Source organism: Barbatula barbatula (genome assembly GCF_947034865.1).
Source record: "Barbatula barbatula genome assembly, chromosome: 2".
NCBI lineage: Eukaryota > Metazoa > Chordata > Actinopteri > Cypriniformes > Nemacheilidae > Barbatula > Barbatula barbatula.
The window spans coordinates 29,675,371-29,700,160 of NC_136767.1; the positions used below are offsets into that span (position 1 = coordinate 29,675,371).

General features: G+C 39.1%; 1 protein-coding gene across 1 annotated transcript; it reads left to right on the plus strand.

Moving 5' to 3' along the window:
- Positions 1-335: 335 nt before the first annotated feature.
- On the plus strand, positions 336-14,490 carry LOC306903035 (2-hydroxyacyl-CoA lyase 2-like; the record flags this gene model as incomplete). Its single annotated transcript, XM_079471954.1, has 22 exons — positions 336-459; positions 553-729; positions 1,207-1,254; positions 1,567-1,725; positions 1,867-2,019; positions 3,115-3,196; positions 3,324-3,396; positions 3,490-3,786; positions 7,309-7,510; positions 7,597-7,724; positions 9,614-9,752; positions 9,918-10,029; positions 10,141-10,240; positions 10,458-10,555; positions 11,499-11,635; positions 11,756-11,890; positions 12,685-12,799; positions 12,924-13,093; positions 13,190-13,260; positions 13,406-13,477; positions 13,751-13,856; positions 14,312-14,490. The coding sequence occupies 22 exons, from the start codon at positions 336-338 to the stop codon at positions 14,488-14,490; spliced, it is 2,877 nt and encodes a 958-aa protein (XP_079328080.1).
- Between the last annotated feature and the right edge of the window lie 10,300 nt (positions 14,491-24,790).

A 24,790-nucleotide genomic window follows, 5' to 3' on the forward strand; every position in this document is an offset into this window, starting at 1 on the left:
GGACTAAAACTAACTGCACATAAACAAGACTGGAATAAACTGTTGACATAAACTACAAATAACTAAACTAACACAACAGGAACTCACCACACAAACCACAATGAACCAGCACAAGACAGAAGACACAAGGGCATTAAATAAGGGAGCAAATCAAGAGGGAAACAGGTGTAGGCATTAATCAATAACGAGGTAACAAGAGGATGGGAACAATGACGAGACCGGAGAGAGTATGGAAGGCCATAAGAACAATAATTGTCTCTCTCCACATTTAACATGAGGTTCTGTCATGATCCTGCCACTAAACCAAGAGAAACATGACATGATGCAGCAGAATCATGACAACACAGACACGTGTGGATTTACCCGTTGATGTCCACGTGTGTGACCTCACGGTGAGGGCGGTCTCTCAGACGGGTTTATCTGTACCATCACAGATAACTATTCCTTCATCGTATACAGGTAAACATACGTTTCTTTCTTTACGTTATCATACAGCGTTTCAGGTACAATCTGTAGTTCATTTTGTGCATCCCAAACATGCTGTTCCTGCAGAGGCTGTGATGAATGAGAAGAGGATTGTGGGTAACGCAGAGGGATTTCAGCTCTACTGGACGAGGAGCTCGGCCTCCACCTGTGACTACACCGTAGAGTGGTGCATGCTGGGAGTCGCTTGCTCCTTACAGTGGAGAAAAGTCCCGGTTAACCAGACTTACTTATCACTCGAAGCAGGTTAGATGTGTTTTCATGTGATGTCTCATAGTACACATCCGTACGAACACCATCACGACACAAGTCACAACACAATCTCAACATTCTGTCAACGTCTACAGACATTTTTGTACCGTAAAATGACCGTAAATCTTTTGATTCTTCAAACTGTCTCCACCAAACTTGACACCATCCATCTGCCCTTTCTAACTTTTGTTTTCTACCTGAGGCTTGTTTTTAGACTTCAATATACATTTGAAATCCTTTAAGATTTTTGTCTTTCCTCTGCCGCCATCAAATCTAAATTCTCCTTATTTAAACTTCACGCAAGAAAGACAAAATAAAAGTTTGGCATCACAACTACAAGTCATTGAAATCACATGTTAAATGTTTATTAATTCCATTATTGTTCAAGATGACTGTACAATAAGATTGTTTTTCTAGGGTCTTTCAAACCCGGTGTTTGATACGCTTTTACTGTCTACTGGTGTAACGCAGAAGGACACAGACCTCACGAGAAACTCATCGGATACTTGGAAGAACAAAGTAAGAAACACACACATCCTCCTTTTCCTGTTCAGCACATTGTGTTAAGAAATGTCACTGAAACATTGCTCAACATGTGCGACCTCAGAGAAGCTTTTTATTTGGTGGCCAGAGAAAGTTCAGAGGTGTAAAATGAATGAAATCTGGATTTGGGTAAATCTGATGAGAAATGTTTGAGTTCATATTGAGATATTCAATAATAATGACTTTGGGTTACAGACTTGACAAATCCTTGTTGACATCTCTTCTCAAACTCTAATGACAGAAATAAACGAGAGATTAATCTGTGATTTGTCTTTCTGACGGGTGAAGAGCCCACGCAGGGCCCCACACTGGACCCTCATCCAAGCGTAACGTGGTCTTCTGTGACTCTAAGATGGAGTTTCAATGAGGACGACCCGACTCACACCGCATTCATCACAGGATATGAGATTACAGTACATGATGAGTTAGATGGTGATATTTCCCGGAGTAAGTGTTCAAAATGACTCAACCAGTTTCTGTTATGTTCTTAGCTTTATAAACTGATCTATTATATATAGAAACTTTATAGGTAAGATTGATGCAACTGTGCTGTCAAAGTTGTTATATTACTGTTTTATGTTATCGCAGGTTCTCACAGACAGATGATAAATAAACCCCACAGTAAATCTTTTACATTCAGTGATCTTAAGGAAGACCGGTCGTACACGTTTCATCTGTCTGCGTGTTCATCGGCGGGCTGTGGACCAGAGACCTCCACCACCATCACAACCAGAACAAACTGTGAGCTTAACCTCTGTAGAAAAATCACATTCAATCTGATGAACTGGTTTCGGATGAACACTTAAAGATTCTGTCTGGGTTTAAAATGTTTATAATGGTGACAGACTATATTGAGTTTTAAACTACACCGTTGATCTCAAGTCTCGTGTGACACGAGACAAACTACATTAACAATTATCACCTGCATCATTCCGCAGATATAAAGCCCAAAATCATATTAACATTGCAATTCCACCAAAATAACTGCTTATTTGATTTCTTTTCCGACCATTTTATTTTTTGGAGAATTATTATGAAATATTATGAAATAAACAATAAAAACCAAACTGAGCAAACCATGCATTGCGCCAAAAAAGTTTTCAAAGAGCGAGTTGATCTGTTTGGTGAGAGCACAGAACATGTTATGGAGATTTATAAAGGGAGGTGTCATCACCATATAAGCTTTATTGGAGCCGTTTCCTAATGCAAATGAACGTGAACGAGCACGGTGCTTAAAGTCCCCGTGAACCAGAAGTTGAGATCCTTTTACTTCCGTATGTTGACATTTTTGTCACAAGAAACAAGAAAAATAGTGTCTGCGTCTTTTATCTTTCTCTGCGATTTCATTGGATGTTTAAAAACCGCCTTTGCATTTGGAAATGGCAGCAGATTGACAGTGAAAGGGGAGGAGTTAACGGATGCTCCACCCAAGCAGTCTAACATACGTCATTTAAGATGAATAGTCACTACAGGACGGAAGTGCATTTTGATATTGAACGATGATGATGAAAGATGATGAATTTTAAAAGAGAATGACCCACATTGATAAACCTTTTACTATAAAAGCTGCAATATTTTGTGGAAAATTGAAATTGTCATTTTTTATTTCACTGGGACTTTAAGAACATGTGGGATTTATCATCAATGATTCATTACGGGTGTGCGTAAGAACCACGCAAGCAAATTTGATAAATACAGTTTTTTTTGTACGTAGGCACATTGTAATTTTCATTCGTAGGACAAAATATAAAACCTTTTCTACTCACTGTTGATAAATGAGACTCCTGGTTTAGTGTAAATATGTCTATATTTGTGTGATAATTCTTCTGTCAACAGATTATCTGCTGTCAGCTAAGATTTTAGTTTCGCTCCTGGTGTTGGTCGGCTGTTGCATTTGTCTGTGTTATTGCCAGAAAAAGTGAGTCTTCTAATATATTTAAAGAACATCATTTGAATATCATCACATGTCCTGCGATTGAATGCAGCACTTACTATTGTTTTCTTCTCTTCATCATGTTGACGTTTCAATGTTTCATCTTTTCCAGACTGAGAGAAATTCATGAAGAATTCAGATTTCTGCACATAAAAGCGCTGGACCTGGATGAAGATCTTTATGACGTAATTCATTACTATAAACATATTTTAATGTAACTCATGCTTGTTATTTCTAAGCTTCAATGTCGCTGTTGCCATGTTGTTGTTTTTTTCAAGGCGAGTGAAAAGATCCGTACATTCAGTATAGAGGAGTGTCATTGGTGTGATGTTGAGGTTTTAGACGCCCATCACAGCACCATGATACAGAACACACGGCTGACCGACACTGAGGATCTGAATCATCTGTTCATTTCTCATAAAGTCACAGTAACGTCCTCCCACCAGCTCACTACAGGAACATGGGACAGTCAGAACACAGATCTCACAAACTTCACTTATGTGTCTTCTGAACAGCAGGATTTATCTGATAAGATGTTTGAGACGGATGAAAAAGTGCAGGAGGCCAAGAACTCTGTGTTTATAAGTGATTACGTCACATCTGAAGCATTCTGAAACATTTATAATGTGATCACTTCAACCAGAGCTGTACAAACCTTTCATAAAGTTCAATCTGAGGCAATGAAATAATCGCATTATAACATTTGCTTTAGAAGAAGAATTTATTGTTTGTTTACTTAAAGTATTTTTATGACATTATAGGTGGTAGTTTTGAACAAATATATCAATATACTAAACTACATAAACAGATTGAATAAACAGCACTAGTTTAACATGTAAAGCAGTCCAGCACATGTGTAATGCCATCAGATGTTCAGTTTGATCCTCGTGATATCTGCCACTGCGCTGCATGTTTCTGTGAGGTGCTTCATATACTCCATTCATTCTGCAAAGCTTTATGAAATCTTCAATCTAACAATAACGTTATCTTTGTTTTTCTAAACGTGTTTTTAAACATTCTCAATGTGCATAAAGAGTATACTCATATATTTCTATCAGTTCATTTATTTATAGAGCACACGACTGACCAAAGTCAGTCTAGACCTCAGACTAAAAAACAGCAATAAAAGCAAATACAATAAAAAAACTGAAAATCAACATCCTTAATGGTGGGCCAGATCGAATAAATACGTTTTTAGACGTGATATGAAAATGAAAAAAGAGGGGGTCACTCTGACCTCTAGTGTTCCAAAGCATAGGGCCAGCTACAGAAGATGCTCGGTCTCCTCTGCATTTAAGTCTGGACTGGGGGACCGTAAGGAGATTCAAGTTCCTGAGGCATGTAGGAATGCAGCGGCTCTGACAAATAACTGGGGGCTTATAGACATATAAAGGGATTTAAAAAACTCTTCGGTGTTGGATGGGCAGCCAGTGAAGGGCCTTCATAATAGGGGTGATGTGGTCATAAGACTTTTTTTGGACGGGTAGTGTATATTGATCATTCATATATTTGGAAATATCGTCAAGACTCTATTTACATGTTTATACATCTCTGACATAGTTTCAGTATCTGTAAAAATTCAGTGCATGTTTGAGTTGCTAAGTGTTTACAGTGATAAACACCTCGTACGTGCGCAGTCAATATACAGTATTGTAGATGACACATTGGTTTAACATTTGTACCACTTTAGGGAATATTTCACTACAGCGAGCACATATGTTGTGTTTGTTTTTAGAAACGTTCAGATTCAGACACGTTACCGCAGCCCATCATGAGCTACACCACTAGATAGCGCTGGAAACCATCACACGGACGATATAAGAGTCATGACGGACCATAGTAGTGAATCACATAACAATAAAAATACAGAACACAAGCACAAATGCATCTCCAACCAAGTGGCAACGGATACAGAGATTGTGAAACATCTGTGATAAATGTAGTTTTACTACAGCAGCGGAAGCTCAGAACCTTAATGCTCTGTTGTCTCCGTATGTCTCTGTTGAGGTTGTTCAGAGGTACGTGACGTTCATAAGGGACATTTTCATTCTGTGGTGCAGAAATGTGTGTAGTGCGCGATGATGCATTGAAACCTTTTGGTCTGTTTTTATGAAAGAGAATGACTAAATGTTTTAAAACCTTACGGAAATGAACCATGTTTTTTGGTGCATTGTGTACTATTGGAAAAATCATGGTTAAAAGCATGTGATGGGGACCTTTATTTTACTTTCTCTGAAGATTATTAATGATGATAAAAACTAAGGTTACGTAAAGACACCATGAAACCGGTGTATGTGTGTGAGGTCAAAGGTCATGTTGTAGAACATGTGAAGAGAGGTTCAGTCTTACAGAACCTCAGTCAACTCTTAAAACACAACAGAACTAAAGACAAACACCAAACACATGTGATCCGTTCACACTTGAGCGCTGAAATTCACACGCATGTCACGTGGCCAGCTAAAGCATAACACTATGTGTATTTTCCATCAAGGTTTAAGGTTAAAAGTTATTATGAATATTTTAGAGAAAAACTATGATTTGGTTTGTGACTGGTCATCAAACTGCATGATAATATATAAGAAAATGCTTTACAGCATATTACTGCACAACTGAACCACTATAATATTGAGATTGACAGCTGAATTCTGATTTCACATCTTTTATTTTTCACCATTTTTCAACAGGGGAGTAAACATTGTGTATTTATCATTCAACAGCTTTTTTATTCAGATTTTTTTAAATGTTTTTTTTAATCTTAACAAAATGGATTACACAACAACACAAACAGGAGACTCCACCCACCAACTATTAACAATAACCATCTTATATCCCAAATAACATTACCTTACATACATTTTTATGATAATCATATTTGAGTCAACTCTCTAATAACCGGGACTCTTTCTAAACTATATATTTATTATAAAATGACTTTTCTCACATCATCTTTGGAAGCATCTTGGTTTTAAAGAAGTTTTCCAGGACCTGCAGGTTTGACATCCATGCGTCATCTCGGGCTACGGGTATAATGACGTGGTCTTTTGTGGTCCACACAACGAAGTAGCAGGTTTGTCTTTCAGTGAGGTGTAGCTGCCCCTGTACTTGGTGCCAGTAGTGATGGTCTAGGAACTGAATGTGCTTCCATGGTGTGAGGTTCCTCTTCTGGCTCAGGTGAGTGACAGGTCTGAGTAGAAACATACATACATTAGGTTCATATAATAATAACTATTGAATCTTTGTGCAGTCAGAGACTGAGCACAACTGAGATTATTAAATAAATCATTTTCATTTTATTCAACATCACATCATCTCCTGCCTGCTGTTCTTCCCTTCATCTCTGTATCTACCTGGTGGTTCGTTCACAGTATTCATATTTTCTGATTTAGTCATTTCCTGACGAAGAGAGAACTAGCCAAACTGGAGTTTGGATTTATAAGATCTGCAAGCATATAGTCGGATCTATCATGAGAGAAGCAAAGACATTCCCGGTAAACCTGAGTCTGTACCTCAGCCATTCACGCTCTCGTGTCAGCCGGTTATACATTTAGTTTCTAACATAGATGGTGATAGACAGGCAAAAGTTAGGGAGAAGAGGGAAATCTCTATTCACAGCAGCACTTGGCATTTGGTTTTCTAATGTTAGGGTATATGTCCAATGTCACGTGACTAAACCGGTAAACTGGTCTCGTTGCATCTAGCTTTCCTGTATCTCAGTGGTAAGAGGAAGATATTGTGTTAACATCGCAAGGTTGTGGGTTGGATCCCAGGGGATGGCAGACAGGTGTGCACGCGCAGCTCACTGCATCACAAGCCTTGCTGTCTTTGATCTCATGCGCCTATTTGACACTTAAGCATTCTTGTTGTATTGCCAAAAATGCAAGTTTTTACTGCAACATTGCATGTAAACACGTTCGTGCAGAACACCTGTTTTGGCAGATATCCATAAATCAGGACAGGGAAACACCACTCCCACAATCCGACAATGTGTCTATTATTCTATTCTCTTGAGGCGTATTCTCCTCCCCTCGCAGTGACAAAGATTGTTGCATTATACACCAGGGAATGTTATTCTAACTGTCAACGTCTGTGACACCCAGACAGAAAGTAAGAGTCCCCGGCATGGAGGAGAGAACGTGGCGGAGGTCCTGCGGGCTCACGGGGTCAAATTCGTCTTTACGTTGGTGGGAGGACACATCTCGCCCATCCTGGTGGCCTGTGAGAAACTGGGCATCCGCATCGTCGACACGCGGCACAAGGCCACAGCTGTGTTTGCAGCCGATGCCGTGGCGAGACTTTCCGGTAAGAACAAATCTAAGAAAGCAAGAGGGTCCTTCGTGTTGCATGAGGATGTTAGATGGTGATAATCTAGTGTTTTGCCCCTGTAGGCACAGTGGGTGTGGCTGCAGTCACGGCCGGACCTGGACTGACCAACACTGTCACTGCGGTGAAGAACGCTCAGATGGCCGAATCTCCTCTGCTTCTCATCGGTGGTGCAGCTGCTACTCTACTGCAGGTCAGAAAGTTACTTCAAGGTGCACTTTACATACTCTCTGCTCAGCCTGGCGTGCTGGAACACCTCTGCCTTATCTGTTCCTCATATCGCTATTGGTGTGAGATTATATCAGGTAACTGTCCGTCACAGAGGTAACCCCCTGACCGCAACAGTGAGGCTCTGAAAGTAGAAATCATTTTATGAATTTAATTCTAAAACTTGAATATAACATTTCATGCGCAAGTTGTGAGTTTAATATTGAGTCTGTCAACAACTGTGTGTATAAGAATGCTTAACATGCTTTCTCTGCACTCATGAGATTGTGGTAGTGATGAAATTACAGGGTTTTATCTCCATGTATCTCTGACACAGTAAACTGGATGTGTATTCATCACCTCACCTCAAGGCTTATCTTAACTCTCCTGGTTCCTCCCGCCCAGTACAAGTGTACACACAGAGAGCAAATAAGTCAGCAATTACTTTTATATTATTATTGAACCGCTCTACCCGGGATCTTACGAAGCATGTTGAAGAGAAGAAACGCACTAGAAAGAAAATAACAAAGCAAATGATCTCATTTCAGTATGAACAGAAGAACAGGTGTACAGGGATGAAGCTTAAGGAACGGAGCTAAAGAAGAAACTTCAATGTTTGCTTCATTTTTTCTTAAGAATAAAATGACATGCTTTGTTTCTACTTGCCCGGTCAAGAGCTTACAGTATACTTATCTATCAAACCTTTCAGTGTAACAAGCACATCGCATTCTCATGTATATATTAACACGAAGTGTTGAGTGACATTAATGATCAATTATTGTGGAGGGATTCTTTCGCTCATAATTTAATATAGAGGAGTCTCTGACACCATTGTTTGCGCATAATATTTCCTTCTGGAAGACGTATGATGCCAAACAATAAGCTATTAAAAGTAAACTGTTAGCTAGCATTATGATGTTGTGAACACTTATTCTTGTATTATAAAGTCGTTACTTTATATTTGTCGGAATACTTGTGACATTCAATGTTTCGACTTGCTCTGAACAAGAATGTCATTATATCATCATCATTATATTCAAATGAAATTCCGCACTGCTAAAATAATTTTTATTTTTGACGAAAAAGGGTTTAAGCATAAAATAAATAAGTCTATTTATCACGAAAATCTATTTATCACATATAAAAAGAGAATAGTTACTTTCACACTAAATGCTAATGATTTGTAAAAAAAAAAAATTCGGCCAATGGTCAATAATCTTTTTTACATATTTAAAGCACAATAAAATGTAAATGCTCCCCTAATTATTTTATATATTTTAATTAAGTAAAATTCTGAATTTGTACATATTGTGTTACGCTGAATGACAATGTAACAGTATTTCAACCAAATTGTGACTTTATTGTCCAAGAAACTTTACGTTGTAAGTAAAAAGACATTTTACTTATATTTAATGTGCTTTCTATGGACACAAAATCACTTTATCAATTTATGTCGACCCATGTATAAAACATCTGTGAAGCTATTCTAACTTCTGATGATCTTTATGGCAAGAACATAAAACTCCTTTTTTTAAATAAAATTAGGATGTGGATATAAATATGTGAGTATTGTCCTCCTAAGAATGTTTTGTCAATCTGATCCCATAAATTCTCATTGGTGCTGAAAAGTTGCAGACATAGTATATCTTACTGTAAAATACATTTGATATGAACATTCTGTTGAGTCGTGTGTGTAACGTAGAAGAGATCCTAGCTTAAGACATTAATTGTTTATGTTAATACAGCGAACAGTAATATTTTAAGTGTGTGTCATATGTGATGGTTTTGTGATCTGTTATAAATATGAAAATCTACAATTTGTACAAGAATAACCCACCACTCTTCCTCTTGACATTCGATTTTTGTGTTTTTTAGGGTAGAGGAGCCCTGAAGGATATTGACCAGATGTCTCTCTTTAAACCCCTCTGTAAGTTCTGTGCTTCAGTGAGAACAGTGAGAGAAATCGTTCCTACTGTGAGAAAAGCATTGGCCGTGGCACAGTCTGGCACACCAGGTAATGCTGCGAATGACCATTTTTTCATTTAATCATTTATCATTTTTGTGAGTGATTGAAACATGTCACTTTTAAGTTAAGATATAGTGAATCACACTTTTTAGAGAGTACATGACCTGACTCTGTGTGCATAAGTACAGTTTGATGTGTATAACAATTTCACAGGCCCAGTGTTTATCGAGCTTCCCATAGACACGCTGTACCCTTTCCATGTGGTGGAAAAAGAGTTTGCCCCTAAAAACACTCCCAAAGGTCTTATGGGCAAAATCACTGCATGGTAAAACATTTCTCACTTTTTATTTCCTCCAATTTTCTTACGCTTTATTTCATTATTAAAGGAAAGGCAATCACTTTTACGTTGAAAGTGTTTTTGTTTGTTATCCGCCAGGTATCTTAAAAATCACTTATCTAACTTATTTGCTGGAGCTTGGGAAAACCGTGATCCCTCCCCACTTCCCGTTCACATCCCGCAGGCCACAGAGGATGAGGTGAGACCTGTCAATCGTTTAATGGCCATTTGAGATGTATTATTAATTGCTTTTATGGTTGCGTCACATTAGATCTCATTTGATTCTCATCATCTTTAACATGAACCATAACAGGGCAGAATGAAACGATCTAGAAAGCTGTGACTTTTACTTCAGACATGGCAGATTAGATCTTATTTACATGACTCGGTATTCAAGTTGTTTCATTCATTTCCAGATTCAAAGATGTGTGGAACTGGTGAGCCGAGCCAAGAAACCCGTCATACTGTTGGGCAGCCAAGCAACCTTGCCGCCTACACCTGCAGATGATGTCAGGTCATTTAGCCATTCTGTCTTTACCCAGTTTGTGTCATACTCGTTCATGGAGTAGTTCATCAATCCCCTTCTGGATATTAAACCTATTGTCTTTGTGGTGCCAGTCTAGATATTTAAAGACACCCCTCCTTCATTAAACAGTAAACATTAAACATTTAATATTGACATATACTGGTTGACACCTTTACATTTTTTTAAATCATATCGTGAAAAAACCCGTTCTGCTACTTTAGACCTGCTTACTATTTATTTTTCTTTGCAATAAAGGGCATTAGAAGTATAAAATAACACTCAAAAAAATTTTCCTCAAAAAATTATATTCTCATGTGGTTCAAAACTTCTGGTTCATTTTTATGTGGAAAAGAAAATATGTTGAGAAATCATTTTGGGGCCAAGTCAATGGGGCGGTGTTGTTTGGCTACCAACAAATATCTTCTTTTGTATTCTGCAGAACAAATATTTATTTTTCTTACAAAAAAAGAGTTTAAATCTTGGTGTGAACTATCCCTTTAGGTCCGTAGTTCTCAAACGTTTTCCTTGTTGTACAGTGCATTTTCGACCCTCCCCAAAATAAAGTCGCATAATCCTAAACTAGAATTTTAAGAAACCAAAAACATATTCAGTTATACAATGCTGAAACATAAATAATTTTGGTTATTTTTCTAGTGTTTGATTGCGTGAAAAGTATGATACAAATTCCGTGTCCCCCTGGATCAATCTTGGGGCCCCCAGTTCGAGAACCACTGCTTTAGGTCCAAAGGGTTTTTATGCTCCATATGCAACCAACACAGTTACTGTATGTATTGAATAAATTGATCATATAGAATAATGCTTTAGTTGTGTAAGCATGAGCCAAAAACGGCAACAATTATTGATTTATAGCACCCGGACATGTAACTCATGGTTGAAGTTTGAACTCTCTTTTTGGATGTGTGTCTTACAGAAAGGCCCTAGAGTCTTTAGGCATTCCTTGCTTCCTGGGTGGGATGTCTCGGGGCATGCTGGGAAAGAACAGTCTACTGCACATCAGACAGAACAGGAGAGATGCCTTGAAAGATGCTGATCTTGTGCTGCTGGCAGGTGAGTAACAGCGCCATCTAGTGTCTTTTTATTTTCTATGGTTTTATACTGTTCGGAATGCTTAGAAAACTAAGCTATTCTTTTTCTAGATGTCAATACATGATTTGTTTTGGTTTGTAGGCACAGTGTGTGACTTCAGATTGGGTTATGGAAGGGTGCTGAACCGACGGAGTAAAATCATTGCAGTTAACAGAGACAGAAGTCAGCTATTGAAGAACTCGGACATGTTCTGGAAACCAACAGTGGCCATTCAAGGTGAAGAAGTGCAGTTTAATTTCTTTCCTGAATACATAATGTATAATACATTAATGAAAATAAAATTCTCTGTACTATAGTATTAACTATAGTATCTAACTAGTTTTAATTCATTAACTGTAATAGGCCTATACTTAATTGAACACCCTATACCGGAGTATCTTGACATTTTACTACAGTTTACTATAGTAAATATTATAGTATACTCTACTACAGTATTTTATCATTTGGGCACATCATTTACATTACACACTTACAATCTTGTGATCAATGTTTTGTAAAGAGACTGTACTTTATTGTGTATATTATATGTATATAAAATGTGTGGTCTTAAAGCACATGGGACATCTTTTGGGACCTTTTGAAGTTTAAAAAGCTCTGCACTAAATAAACTAGAATCAAAATCCATCTGTAGTGGACATGAAATGGTAAATGCGTCACATGATTTGGGAGGGGTCGTGAGATATGTAGGAAGTGGTTATCGGGCACCTGCTCACCTGTTGTGGGTCAGGAGGGGGTGAATGGGGAGTAAGTGTACTCTTTGTTGACCAGCAATTTATTTTTGCAACATGTTTGTGGAGTAATAATTGGAGTATTGGAAAGCTTTCTGTTTTTTGTATGTATGATGTCCTTTTTGATGCGTCACAAATACAGCACTCCCAGTTTAGCCGCTCAGCGGATTACAGCTACATCATATTTGTATAACTTAAGTTATAACCTGTGTATACATACAGTACATATACACTACTAAAAAAGGGGTTCTACACTGACAATTTATTTTCCAAATGTTTCAGGCGATGCTGGCTCTTTCCTCCTGCGTCTCTCTAAAGCCCTCAAGGGACACAGATGCCCAGAGGAATGGCCTCAAAGTCTGAAAGAAGGAGATTACGTCAAAGAGAAAACTAACAGGTGAACTTTCCCCACCTTTTCTATTCTTGCTTGCATGTCAGCTTTGTCTCAGGAGACTGAATGTGTAAACCTATGACCTATAACTCCCTTTAGTTTCATCTCGCTGCCTATTTGTTTATCTCAGAGCCAAAGCAGATGAGAAGACAGAGATGCATCTGAATCCTCTGAATGTTCTGCACCGGGTGGATGAGCTTTTGAATGAGGACAGCATCATAGTGGCCGCCGGGGGAGATTTTGTCGGCAGTGCTGCTTATATCATGAGGCCGCGGGGCCCGCTGCGCTGGCTAGACCCAGATTAGCAGGACTATCGATATTTTTTGACCTGTTTGTGAACATCTAAAGCACCGTTTTGAAGGAATTGATGATTCTGTTTTCTGCTATTCACTCCAGGAGCTTTTGGGACTCTGGGTGTTGGAGGAGGTTTTGCTCTGGGGGCCAAGCTCTGTCGACCTGACTCTGAGGTAAGACTGTAAAGAAGTTAAATTGTATTGAATGCTTTGATATTGATCTCTGTTTGACCAGAGGACCTAGCTGACCTGACTGTAGTGACATTTGCCCCAGTTATTGAAACAGCTTTTCCCACGTGGTGCGATGTGTGTGTTACAGGTTTGGATCATTTACGGTGATGGTTCCCTTGGATACAGTGTAGCTGAATTTGATACCTTTACACGCCACAAGGTGGGGAAAACACGGCCAAACCTCACATATAAATAGTTTACATATCTATTTAAAAGACAGGACAGGGCGTAATAGGGTTTTGGATTACATTTGATTTATTTACAAATGAATTAAAAAATCATAACATTTTTAACCCTTTCCATATGCGATCAACAGCAGATGAAGCATGTTATGTGATTGTCCCCATAGACTTCTATTGTAAGTGCATAATGCATAAATGCAGTATATAAGCCAGAACGATTGTAAATGAGCTGTTTTTTCACGTCATGTCAGACACCAGTGATCGCTCTGGTCGGAAATGATGCCTGCTGGAGTCAGATCTCCAGAGAACAAGTGCCTTTGCTCGGGAGCAATGTAGCCTGTGGTCTCGCCTTCACAGGTGAGATGGTTTACTCTAATAATATTTTCAAAATGTTGTCATAAATGTAGGATTTAGCACGAGTTTGAAGTTTACAGTACACCTCCCGAGTCTTCAAAAAAATATGTGGATCAAGATGTTTTTCAGAAAAAGGATATTGTTGCATGTATGTTCTTTGACCTGTGATGTCATATTACTAACCAGGGAAATTATTTACTTGAATGTTGTTGTACCGTACAGTTCAACTACGTGTAAAATCGCTTTAAAAGAGAAGTCTAGGTCACAGTTATTTACCATTTTTGTTATTTAGTAATTTATTGTTGAGTCTTCCGTAGCACCTGTGACATTATAGGATTGCATAGTGTCCAGCAGTTGTACACTCAAGGAATACAGCAGCACTGACATTTGACTTTCTTCTATACATGTATTTGGATACAAAAGTATGAATTCGTTTTTTTCTTGTTTTCTGCTTGCAGATTATCACATCGTAGCTGATGGCTATGGGGGCAAGGGTTACCTGGTTGGGCGACAGGATGAGTCACAACTTGATGACATCATTAAAAAGGCACAGAAGGAAAGAAGAGAGCGAAAAGCCATTCTGTTAAACGTTCTGATTGGGAAAACCAACTTCAGGGAGGGCTCTATCTCCGTCTAAACAGCGACACTGTGCACGATCCTGCCTAGAAACCCAAAGTTCTCTTTTATGTTTTACATTTCAATTTTATGTTTTAATTTTAAAGCCTAATTAATTTATATGCGGTGCACATTTCAGTACATTTACAGACTGACTTGTTAAAACAAAAAGAAGTTCAGTTATTGGAATGGAAGCAGAGTATCAAATGTGTTCAACAACATACCAGATTGCAGCGGTGTTGTAACTAGGACAGTTTTTAAAGTTAAACTGGGTGAAACTCAGAAAAAGGACATGTTGTGCTCATCTTTCTCTCTACCAGAAATAAGACAATATTTCGCTCAAAGAGAGCTGATGTTTAATACATTTTTACATTGTGACATTATTTTATAAGTAAGCACATACATTTACCCAATGTCTCAGTGTTGTATTGGGGAAATAAGGCTTATTTTTTTCTTGTAATACTTAATTTGACAAGTACCATGTTGTAGAATTTGTTGTACTGGCTTTAATTTATGCTTATTTTATTTATATTACGTACTGTATTACAGTATGAGAATCACCATTTAGAATAATGAGAATTATTGAAACCTCCTATACAGGACCCATAACAATGAGTTTTTTTGATTAATGTACTTAAAGTAGGTCACAATGTCACAATCGCAAAAATTATTTATTTAAGAAAAATATAAGTTGTATACGGTGGCCTGGACATGTTTTTTTTCTTGAAGTTCACCCATTTCCTTAAGGAGCAGCAGTGCCTTAGTGTGTCGCTTTGGAAGATCAGAAATGTTGTGGTCCTTTCAATATTTATTTCATGTTTTCCAAGCACATTAATATATGACAATGAAGGACTGATCTGTGTGTTAGTGTGGCTGCTTGTGTGATATATGCAATAGTGTTGAATCTTTTTCATTCAACGGTGTGCCTGAAACTGAAGACCATGACTTTGCAGTTACAGTTATTGTGCATGCTTACTGTATGACGGAATCAGTGGATCATCAAATTGAAGTTTAGAAACATGTTAGTTTTAATCTAAGTATTACCGTCAAATATATTTATAAGAACCTCTGGAAATAAGTAGTCTGTATTTTTTCAATCTGAGACCTTTCTATATCACAGTTCTTTTCCTCAGGTTTGTGATTCACAGAATCATTTAGGTATTGTTATATAATTCATCAAGATGTTTTGATTGCAATAAAATCACGAAAGACTCATAAACATCATTGAGAACAGCATCTTATTTCACGCCTTCTGATATTCAGAAGCTTCTGGGGCTTGTGAGTGGGCTCCCAGTGGAGAAGATGATTCTGGTAAAGGTTGCTGGACAACCTGGTCTCCTTGGTCCGGCCTCAAGCTGAGTCTCTGGAGCATTTGAAGAAGCCGCTTTAGGACCAAAGGCCTTAACCAGGATCTCTTTAAAGCTGATTTAGGTCATAACCACCAAATGTGGATTTATAATCCCGCTTACTTTCTCCTTCCTCCATAGCATTACACTACTGCAAAGGTATTTTCATCTTCAAATAATGTCAAATTAAAAGATAAGATGGCCAAAACTGTGACTTGAGCACTAAAGGGCAAACCACTAAATGTTTCCATATGTTAACACTAGTATTGACAAGAACCAACGAAGCCCAAAAAATCAGAGACAAGTGTGTGAACGTTTCTTAGTTTTAATTAATAAGCACTCCATCTTCTTCACACTTGATCTTCATTTTCATCCTCCGCAGCACCTTCTGTAAAGCACACAAACAAAACACTTTAGCAGAGAGTTAATGCACACATAATACACCAACATAAGCTGAACTTCTGAGCTTTGTTTTGAGCATTGCTAAATGGACTGTAACGTCACTCGCATTGTTTTTTCAGCATAAAGACTTTTTTTAAAGCCACTACACCCAGTCTGACTGCTTTGAAAAGGCTTCGTACGCTCGATATCTGAAAGGTGCTGATGAGCCGCTTCCCGCAGATCAGCGATCACATCAGGAAAGCTCCTCTCAAGTTCCTGCAGCTTGTCCACAGACAAGGAAAAAAGTGTGCAGGAACTTAAGGCACGAAGTTGAGCAGGCTGCTGTCCTCCCAAGAGCAAACTGATCTCTGCAAAGACATAACAGAGAAATCCAAATAGAAAAAACATTCAATATATAAGCAAGAAACTTAACTACAAGCCAAATACGTCATAACACTTTAATAGAGTAAGGCATTTCTCCATCAAATGATGAAAACAAGTAGATCTACAGTAAGTCAACATAAAAAGTAGACTGGCGGTACAGTATATACTGTATGTATATTTTCTTTTAAATATACCAATGGCACACTTAAAGGTTTTTCGGTCGTTTTCCAAGTTGTCCGAATTATGTCTGAATTCTTTCACACATTCTACCAGCTTCCTGTCAAAAGTAGGAAGTTCTTGGTAAAAATGATATGATGTGTGTCTCTGTAAAGTTCAAACTGAATTAAAGCAAGTTTCTCATACACCACCTCCAAAGTACTCTCCAGACAAGAGCTCCTGCTGGAAAGACTTGATCTCCTCGTGTACCCGTCCACGCTCGATGAAGAACATCCTGTCAGCAGGACCGTTCCGTTGGATGATGATGTCGCCTGTCTGGAAGATTTCGCACTCCAGCTTCATCAGAACGGCCTCGATCAGCGTGACATCGCCACTAGCAAACAGCCATCCCTTCATCAAGTTTGGGCACATGACTTTCATAACATCCTACAGTACGAAACATGAATGTCTTTTAGCTTTGAGCTCATGAATATGCTAATTTGCTCCTACACATGAACAAAATAAACGTTTAGAAGGTATACACATTTACACTCTTTTGATCGGTCAGTGACAACATTTGACAAAATGGTATAACTGCACACATCAGTTCATATTTTAAAAAATCTAACTTTCTCAATTTGACAAACCTTTTTTAGCGATTCTTGCAGGAGGCCAAGACAGCTCCTTTTCTGTTGCCATCTGTAGCCTGCAATGGCACGCTTGCGCAATGCCTTGGGCAGATGTTCGAAGTTTTTCAGCTACAGATGTAACATATCAAATATGCCATTATATTATCTGACGTACCTTCAGTTCATTTAATAAAAATGAGCAAATGTTACAAAAGAGCACCTCTTTTACGTTCGCATTGCTAGCTGCAAATGTTGCTATCTGCCATGCAACAAGTGCAATAAACATCGATCGGCCAATCACAATACTTATGATGGCGGCCCATTGTTCTTCAATACCTACAAATCAGAGAACCACATCCATGCAAACGCCATTATTGCATCTTTTTACATCCTTTTTGAGTGCTGCTTGCTTTTACTAGGTTGTGGTAAGTTTTATTGTTAAGGATTTGGTCAAAGCCCTGAGTTCGTCTAAATGCAAGCATCGCTGAATTTAAGTATTTCGAATGCATGTTGGAAGTGTGACGTACGTGTCGGAGGGTCAGAAGCTCCACATAGTGTCCCGGTCATTTGGCAGAATGCACGAAAGAAAGAAGATGAGTACTTCTCTCCAATTGAGGCATTCTACGTAATGTGTCAAAAAAAGAATAAAACAGGCATTCAATTCACGTTACTTCTCACCATATTAAAAACCATGTACCATTTACCAGGAGGTGTTCTTGTGTGACCCAGCTATCAGGTGGAAATTCACCCAGCCCGGAGAGGAAAAACTGGATGCAGGCGTTCCAGTGCATAATAAGAAACAGCACCACTGCAACAAACAAGGTTCTAAAGAGTCTTCTCACTGCTACAAGCTGGATGTGTAAATCCTACAAGCACGTACGAAAACACCATGCAACCATTACAATCACACTCCATACAACAACAAAAATGTCTACTTTTGTATGCAAGAAACTGGCTATTCCTTACTTCTTCAAGTTCCAAGAAAAACCTGGTGAGTTTCGGGACACGGAGCAGACGTATCATGCTCAGAATCCTCACAAACATGAGGATCCTCATGATCTTTGAGGCCATCAGCGAGCTCGTGTCAACGTGATAGTTTTCCTGAAACAAATCAAATATGGTTTTATAGTAAGACGTCGAATAGTTGATATCATCAATGTGACTGATATTAATAAGGCAGAATAAGCAAACTCACCAAAATTATGATGAAGACATCAGCCGGAAACGCAGCCAGCAGGTCTGGAACAAACCACGAGCTTAGATAGTCTTTCTTTATCAGCTGAGGATCAAGAACGAGCACCTAGACGGAACAAAAAAGTGCGGACTGAAAATCTGTTTTGAATATAAAAACATAGACAGGTGCAGCTAAGTAAGATAATCATATTTACGTTGTTGTCATCAGTTAAACTGGACTATTTCTAAAAATGTGTGATTGGCATTATTAAGGCGTTCATCAGTAATCTGGCTAATGCAAAGGTTTAGTTTTCATTTCGTTTCTTGTTTTTCACCCAGAACGCTGTTACGGCTGGTTTCCTACCTGACCATGTTCCTTGAAGAATCCCATTCGAAAGTTTATCAAGATGTCAAAACAGAACACTATGTCTGAGATGACATTTAAAGATAACCAAATCTTGTGTGAGCTTTTGTGGATATCCTCAGAAAAGGCCATGTCCAAAGGGATGGCAAACAAGTTGAAAGATGTAAGGATGATCATGAACAGCAGGTATACATTTCTGCGGAAAAAAAAAAGGCTTTGAAACACAAAATCTATTGTATGTTGCTTGGTTAGCTAATTCACTCAAAGTCCCACCGCATTCAATAATGTGTCGTTGTGTCACTCATCTTTTAGCACTGAAATAGCATCTGTAAAAGGTTTTTTGCTGTGATTATGATTTATTCATGCCTTAAAAAGGCTGAAATGTAACATTTGTACTGTATACATAGATGCTTCATTTGACGTGTGAGCAGCGTGTGCTGGTGTTGCAGAAGCAGAGCTGAAACATCAGTGATGGTTATATACTGTATGTAGTATATGCACCATCCACATCTATGCCTCACATGAAGTTGTAAACAGAGGCAGTTTCAAACAGCATTTTTTAAACCGTCTTTGGTAAATATATGGAGAAAATACTCTACAATGGATTCAAGTATTGAAATTGCACACGGTTTATCTTAAAGCGTATATAAAAACACGATTATCGATTAATCGATTGTTCAAAAGAGGGAGTTTAACTCAAATTAAATTCCTTTATGATTTTGTTTTCACATTTTCCTTCATATGCAAAGATATTTCTAGTAACAAAAAGTCCAGGGCCCTTTTCCAGTGGAAGGAATGAATGCCTTTCATGATTTAACCTCCTCAAATAAGCATTAATACAAATGATTTGTACCCCGACCCCAAAAAACACAAGATTTTGGTTAAATGTGGTGGTGCATTATTAATAAAATGAGATTTTTCAGGTTACCTGAGCCGACTCCGCGGATTTATTATACAAGTCTCTTTGTCAGACGGTTCTTTGCATTTCAATGGCATCCTTCCTGTAAACAAGTTTCAGCGAAAGGTGAAAGACGATCTCTTCTGATGCTGGTCGTGAAGCGAAGTGTACAGTTGACCGTTGCTTCCGTTGTTTTTTAAATTGCATCGAGTGAATTTGAATGATGCAGATCATCGTCATATTCATGCCGCTCCACCAGCAGCGACTCGCCCATAGAGGGCGCTGGGGTGCCGACCTCCCTGCCAGTTTTTTATTTGTATTTAAAAAAAAAAATCTTTTAATAATCTCTCATTTTGAAAAATAATCTGTGTTAATTACATGATATTAATGGTTTTAATCTAGAATGTGTTTAGAACTCTCCAGAATGATATTTGGATGTTGGTGTAGTAGTAGTAGCCAATAGGCTGTCTTCCCTGGGCTCCAGTTCGCTCAGCCCTACAGTGCTGGAATTTAAGCCAATGGTTCCCCGGTTGCTACGCAAAAAAGTTTATATTTCGCCAATCATCGTCGTGTAATTTTAAGGTTTAGGGGCTCTGAAAATATCGCCTGTAGTACCAAGATTAGTGATGGGCGATACCACATTTTTTTGATGCGATACGATACCGATATTTTTTCTTTAAATTTAAGCGATACTGATACCGATACCGATACTGCTATCATTTTTAAAGTGTATGAGAATTTTTCATTTTTATAATAGAATATAATTACAATTAAAGACAAATTACGACTTGTACTGGCCATTAATAACATATTTATTATAAAAGGTTAATTTAACAAAAAATTTAAATGTTTAAACCACATTCTTCCAAAAATTATGATGAAATAACGTAAATCCTAAAAACATTAACTGTGCATTTTTTCACTGTCATTTTAAACAGGCCATTTTTCTTGAACTGTGTAACGGTCACCAGCTGGAGTGCCCTTGAAAACCACCAGAGGGCACTCCACATCAAACTTATCATTCACTCACAGACTACATTTCCCATAACGCACTACCCGGACTCATCAGCACTGATTTCACACACACCTGCATATCATTCACATTCACTCTATATATACCATGTGCACTTATTCACTCACTGCGAAGTCTTGTTAGCCTGTCTGCATTTCTGAGCGTTACCTGTGTCTATTCCCTGTCTTCTGGATTTGTGCCTTGTTCCCTGATTACCCTTTTGCCTCTGGTCCCTGCTTGTTTTGGTTTGTCTCTTTGTTTGGTTTGTTGCTTTGTTTGAACTGCCTGCCTGTGTATGACCCCTGCCCGTTATTTGGATTACGCCTTCGGATTACCCCCTAATAAAGCTGCAAGTGGATCTCACCTCTAAGTCTCGGAGCAGTTTCATGACAAACTGTTACACTTACTGTACAGAACTATTACTGAACTGTACTGAAGTTTCCTATCGCAAACTTTCATTTGTGTGCGCGCACAAACACACTTATTTTTATTTGCCTATTTGTACCAAGTGACAAGGGATTACACGTAATAGGTTAACTAATGACCAGCTCTTTGTACCTGGATACTTTTTGCCTCCCTGGAAAGTCTCCTGTAACGTCTTTTGTCGGACAGATGAAGACTGGGCAGAGGAAGACTGGGCACGGGCAGCTTGGTTTCGTTCAACCTCTTTATAAGTTTCAGGGTGTGTCGTTTGTAAATGTTTAAAAAGGTTGCTAGTATTATTGCTGTGTGCCACTTTTTTATCACATATATTGCATCGTGCAATATTGTAGAAAAATAGCACCACACCATGCTACTTTTCCTCTCTGCCATCGTGCCGCTCTGTTTAAAATGAATGCGTCGTCCACGTGACCACACAACTCGCGCTGCACCATCAAAATACACCCGCAGTGCATGCGGGTATGACATCAATTACGTATGGGTAAAGTCCACTACGTCATCGCGCTACAGACTGCACGCACGCACGCACAGCCGGCTGGAAAGTTTTAACATTATAAACACCGTCACCGATTGACATAAACACTGCACAGCTTTGATAACATTTAGTCATGCCTTAATTAAGATATCGATACTTTATATGAAATATCGATACCTAAACAGTAGCTTTCGAGTATCGATATATCGATACTATAGCATCGATGTGCACATCCCTAACCAAGATTAGAGCAGTGCACCACTTTTTACCTTTTACCTCAGAGCGGAGTGCGAGTGCAGTATGGCGGCGCCGGCGACGTTGAATATCAATAATGTAGTCGTGGGAGTTAATCTTGCCCCAAATTCAGTAAAATCTCTACACCTGTATCCATTCGAAAGAAGAACATTAGCGGAAAAACTAATTGTAAAAGAACTCGGACCAGACAAGCCAGAAGTGAATATAACGCAAAAGGCGCGAGAAAAGGAGAAAACCTACAAGAGAACCTTTTCCCGAGGTTGGTTCGATCGAAAGGTTTGGCTTACTAGCTGTGGTTACGCCAATGCAATCTTTTGCTTCCCTTGCTTACTGTTTAAAACAAGTGCTTGTGATAGCTGGTGGACACAGACAGGGGTGACAGACCTGAACATATGTCAGAACGCATTAAGAAACATGAACGGGCAAGAGTGCATATGTACAACTCTGTGAAGCTAGCCATGCTAGGCCGAATTAGTATAGCCACACAGCTAGATGAGGGACACCGCATTGCCATAAGAAGGCACAACGAGGAGGTGGACAGGAATCGGCATATTTTGTCAAAGATCATTGATGCCGTGAAATGTTGTGGTGCCTTTGAACTTGCTTTGCGTGGTCACGATGAGAGTGACGCATCAGAAAACCCTGGCATTTTCCTGGGTCTAATTGATCTTATGGCCTCAATCGACTGTGAGTTGGAGGTGCACCTGGAGAACGCCACTGTTTTTAAAGGCACTTCGAAGACCGTGCAAAATGAACTGTTAGACTGCGCATGTTGTCAGTTCTCAGAGACCGCATTCTGGAAGAGGTGAAACAGTCGGACTATATTGCCATTCAGGCAGACGAGACAACCGACATCTGCACTCATTGTCAGCTTGTGCTTGTGCTACGGTACATAGATGGCCACAACAACATTCAACAACGTTTTTTTGAGTTTATCGCGCTTCCAAATGCGACCGCTGATACGATTGCCACTGCATTATTGGAAAGGCTGAGCACCATCCTTCCTGCGGGACAAGAGAGAAAATTAATTGCCCAGGCCTATGATGGTGCCGCAGTGATGAGGGGTGCTACAGGTGGAGTGCAGCGTATAGTGCAAGACGTCTACGGGAGTGCATACTACGTTCACTGTTATGCGCATCAGTTGAACCTCATTATGCAGCAGGCAACATCCCAAAGATCGGGCAGTTTTTTTCAGACATTGGGGGGTTTTCTACATTTTTTTCCAAGTCATTCAAACGAACAGCAGTGCTGGATGAAGTGGTGGCACACAGACTTCCAGGTGCTTCAACAACGCGATGGAACTTCCACAGTCGTGCTGTTAACACAGTTTACGAGCACAAAGATGAACTGGTTAAGTGCTTCCAAACCATTCGAGACAGAGGAGACTTTGATGCCATATCGAAGAGAGAGGCCGGGGGTTGTATGAGAATGTTGGAAGATGAGGTTTTCTGTTTCATCCTGGCGTTATTCCACAAAATCATGCCACATGTAGACATGCTGTTTAACCATCTGCAGAAGAGGAACATAGACTCTGTCTTCATCGCAGGGATCACCCAGAGGTTCACTCACAGCATACAGGTGATCAGGTAGGCTATGATTTTGCATATTGGCTAAAAACATGCTTATGCAGCCTAAAGAATAAAAACATAAATCCACATGGCTTAGCACAACAGAACCTATCATAAATATTACAATTTCGCCACCATGTTAGACTAGTGAATTTATTTGTGATGAATCTAGATAACATTGACTAGGCCCAACACAACAATAGCACATATTTTAATACAGATTTATTAAAATTATGTTTATATCTCCAGCAAGTTGGTTTCTGATACAGTAATTTCAGGGTGGACAGTGACTTGTGAAACTTATTTTGGATCAGGGACTCCGTTCCTTCTCTAGTTGAGGATGAGGAGTATAGGGGACCCGTACAGGAACCACCCCCGAAGAGACGGAGGGCAATGGGAGAAGAAACGCAACAGCATCTGGCAATAGAGGTAAGCAGTAACAGAAATTCTGTTTCTGTATTCTATAGCCTATATGTATTTGTGTTTGTTTGCACATTTTTGTATTCTGAATTGTCATTATTAGACATATCTATCTACTTTTTTTCACATTTGTGATTTTATTAATTAGTGCTATAGAGCGAGGATCCCCCCAGATGCCCACACACACACACAAACAGCCCCACCTAAAATATTTTTCACCAGCCGCCACTGGTTGAATGTTAAACTGTATATTACACTCCCAATATTTCTTTACCTTCCTGTACTTCATTCATCCACTCGTGTGCCATCATCTCCTGCAGATCCATTCTGCACACTGGATTTTTCTTCAGGCACTTGGTGAGGAAATCACGGCACTCTGTGAAAGAATTTACAAAAGATCATTAGTTATGCGTCTCATGTTCTCTTCATGTGGCACATTAATGTTGTCATGTATGTTTCTCACCTCTGGATAAACTGGAGTCCAGGTCTAGTGTCTTGGTCTTTTTCCCCTTCTTGGTTTTATAGGGCTCGTGCCCATGCATCATTTCATAGGCCAGTTTGCCAAGACACCAAACTGTTAATGTTTCTGCATCGAGTCTCTCGGCCTCCATGTGGCCGAGCTCGATGTCTCGACCTGTTAACATAGTTAAGAGATTTTCACAGTTTAGCCCGACAGCCAACAGTGAGATATCAGTCTCTTGTTGGATTAGAGAATATCTATTGGATATGTCATGGCACCCAACCCACAGTCAATTCCAACAGTGTTATTGTTGCAGCACTAAGCTTGGATGTGATGTACATGATGTTCAAAACTTTGTTT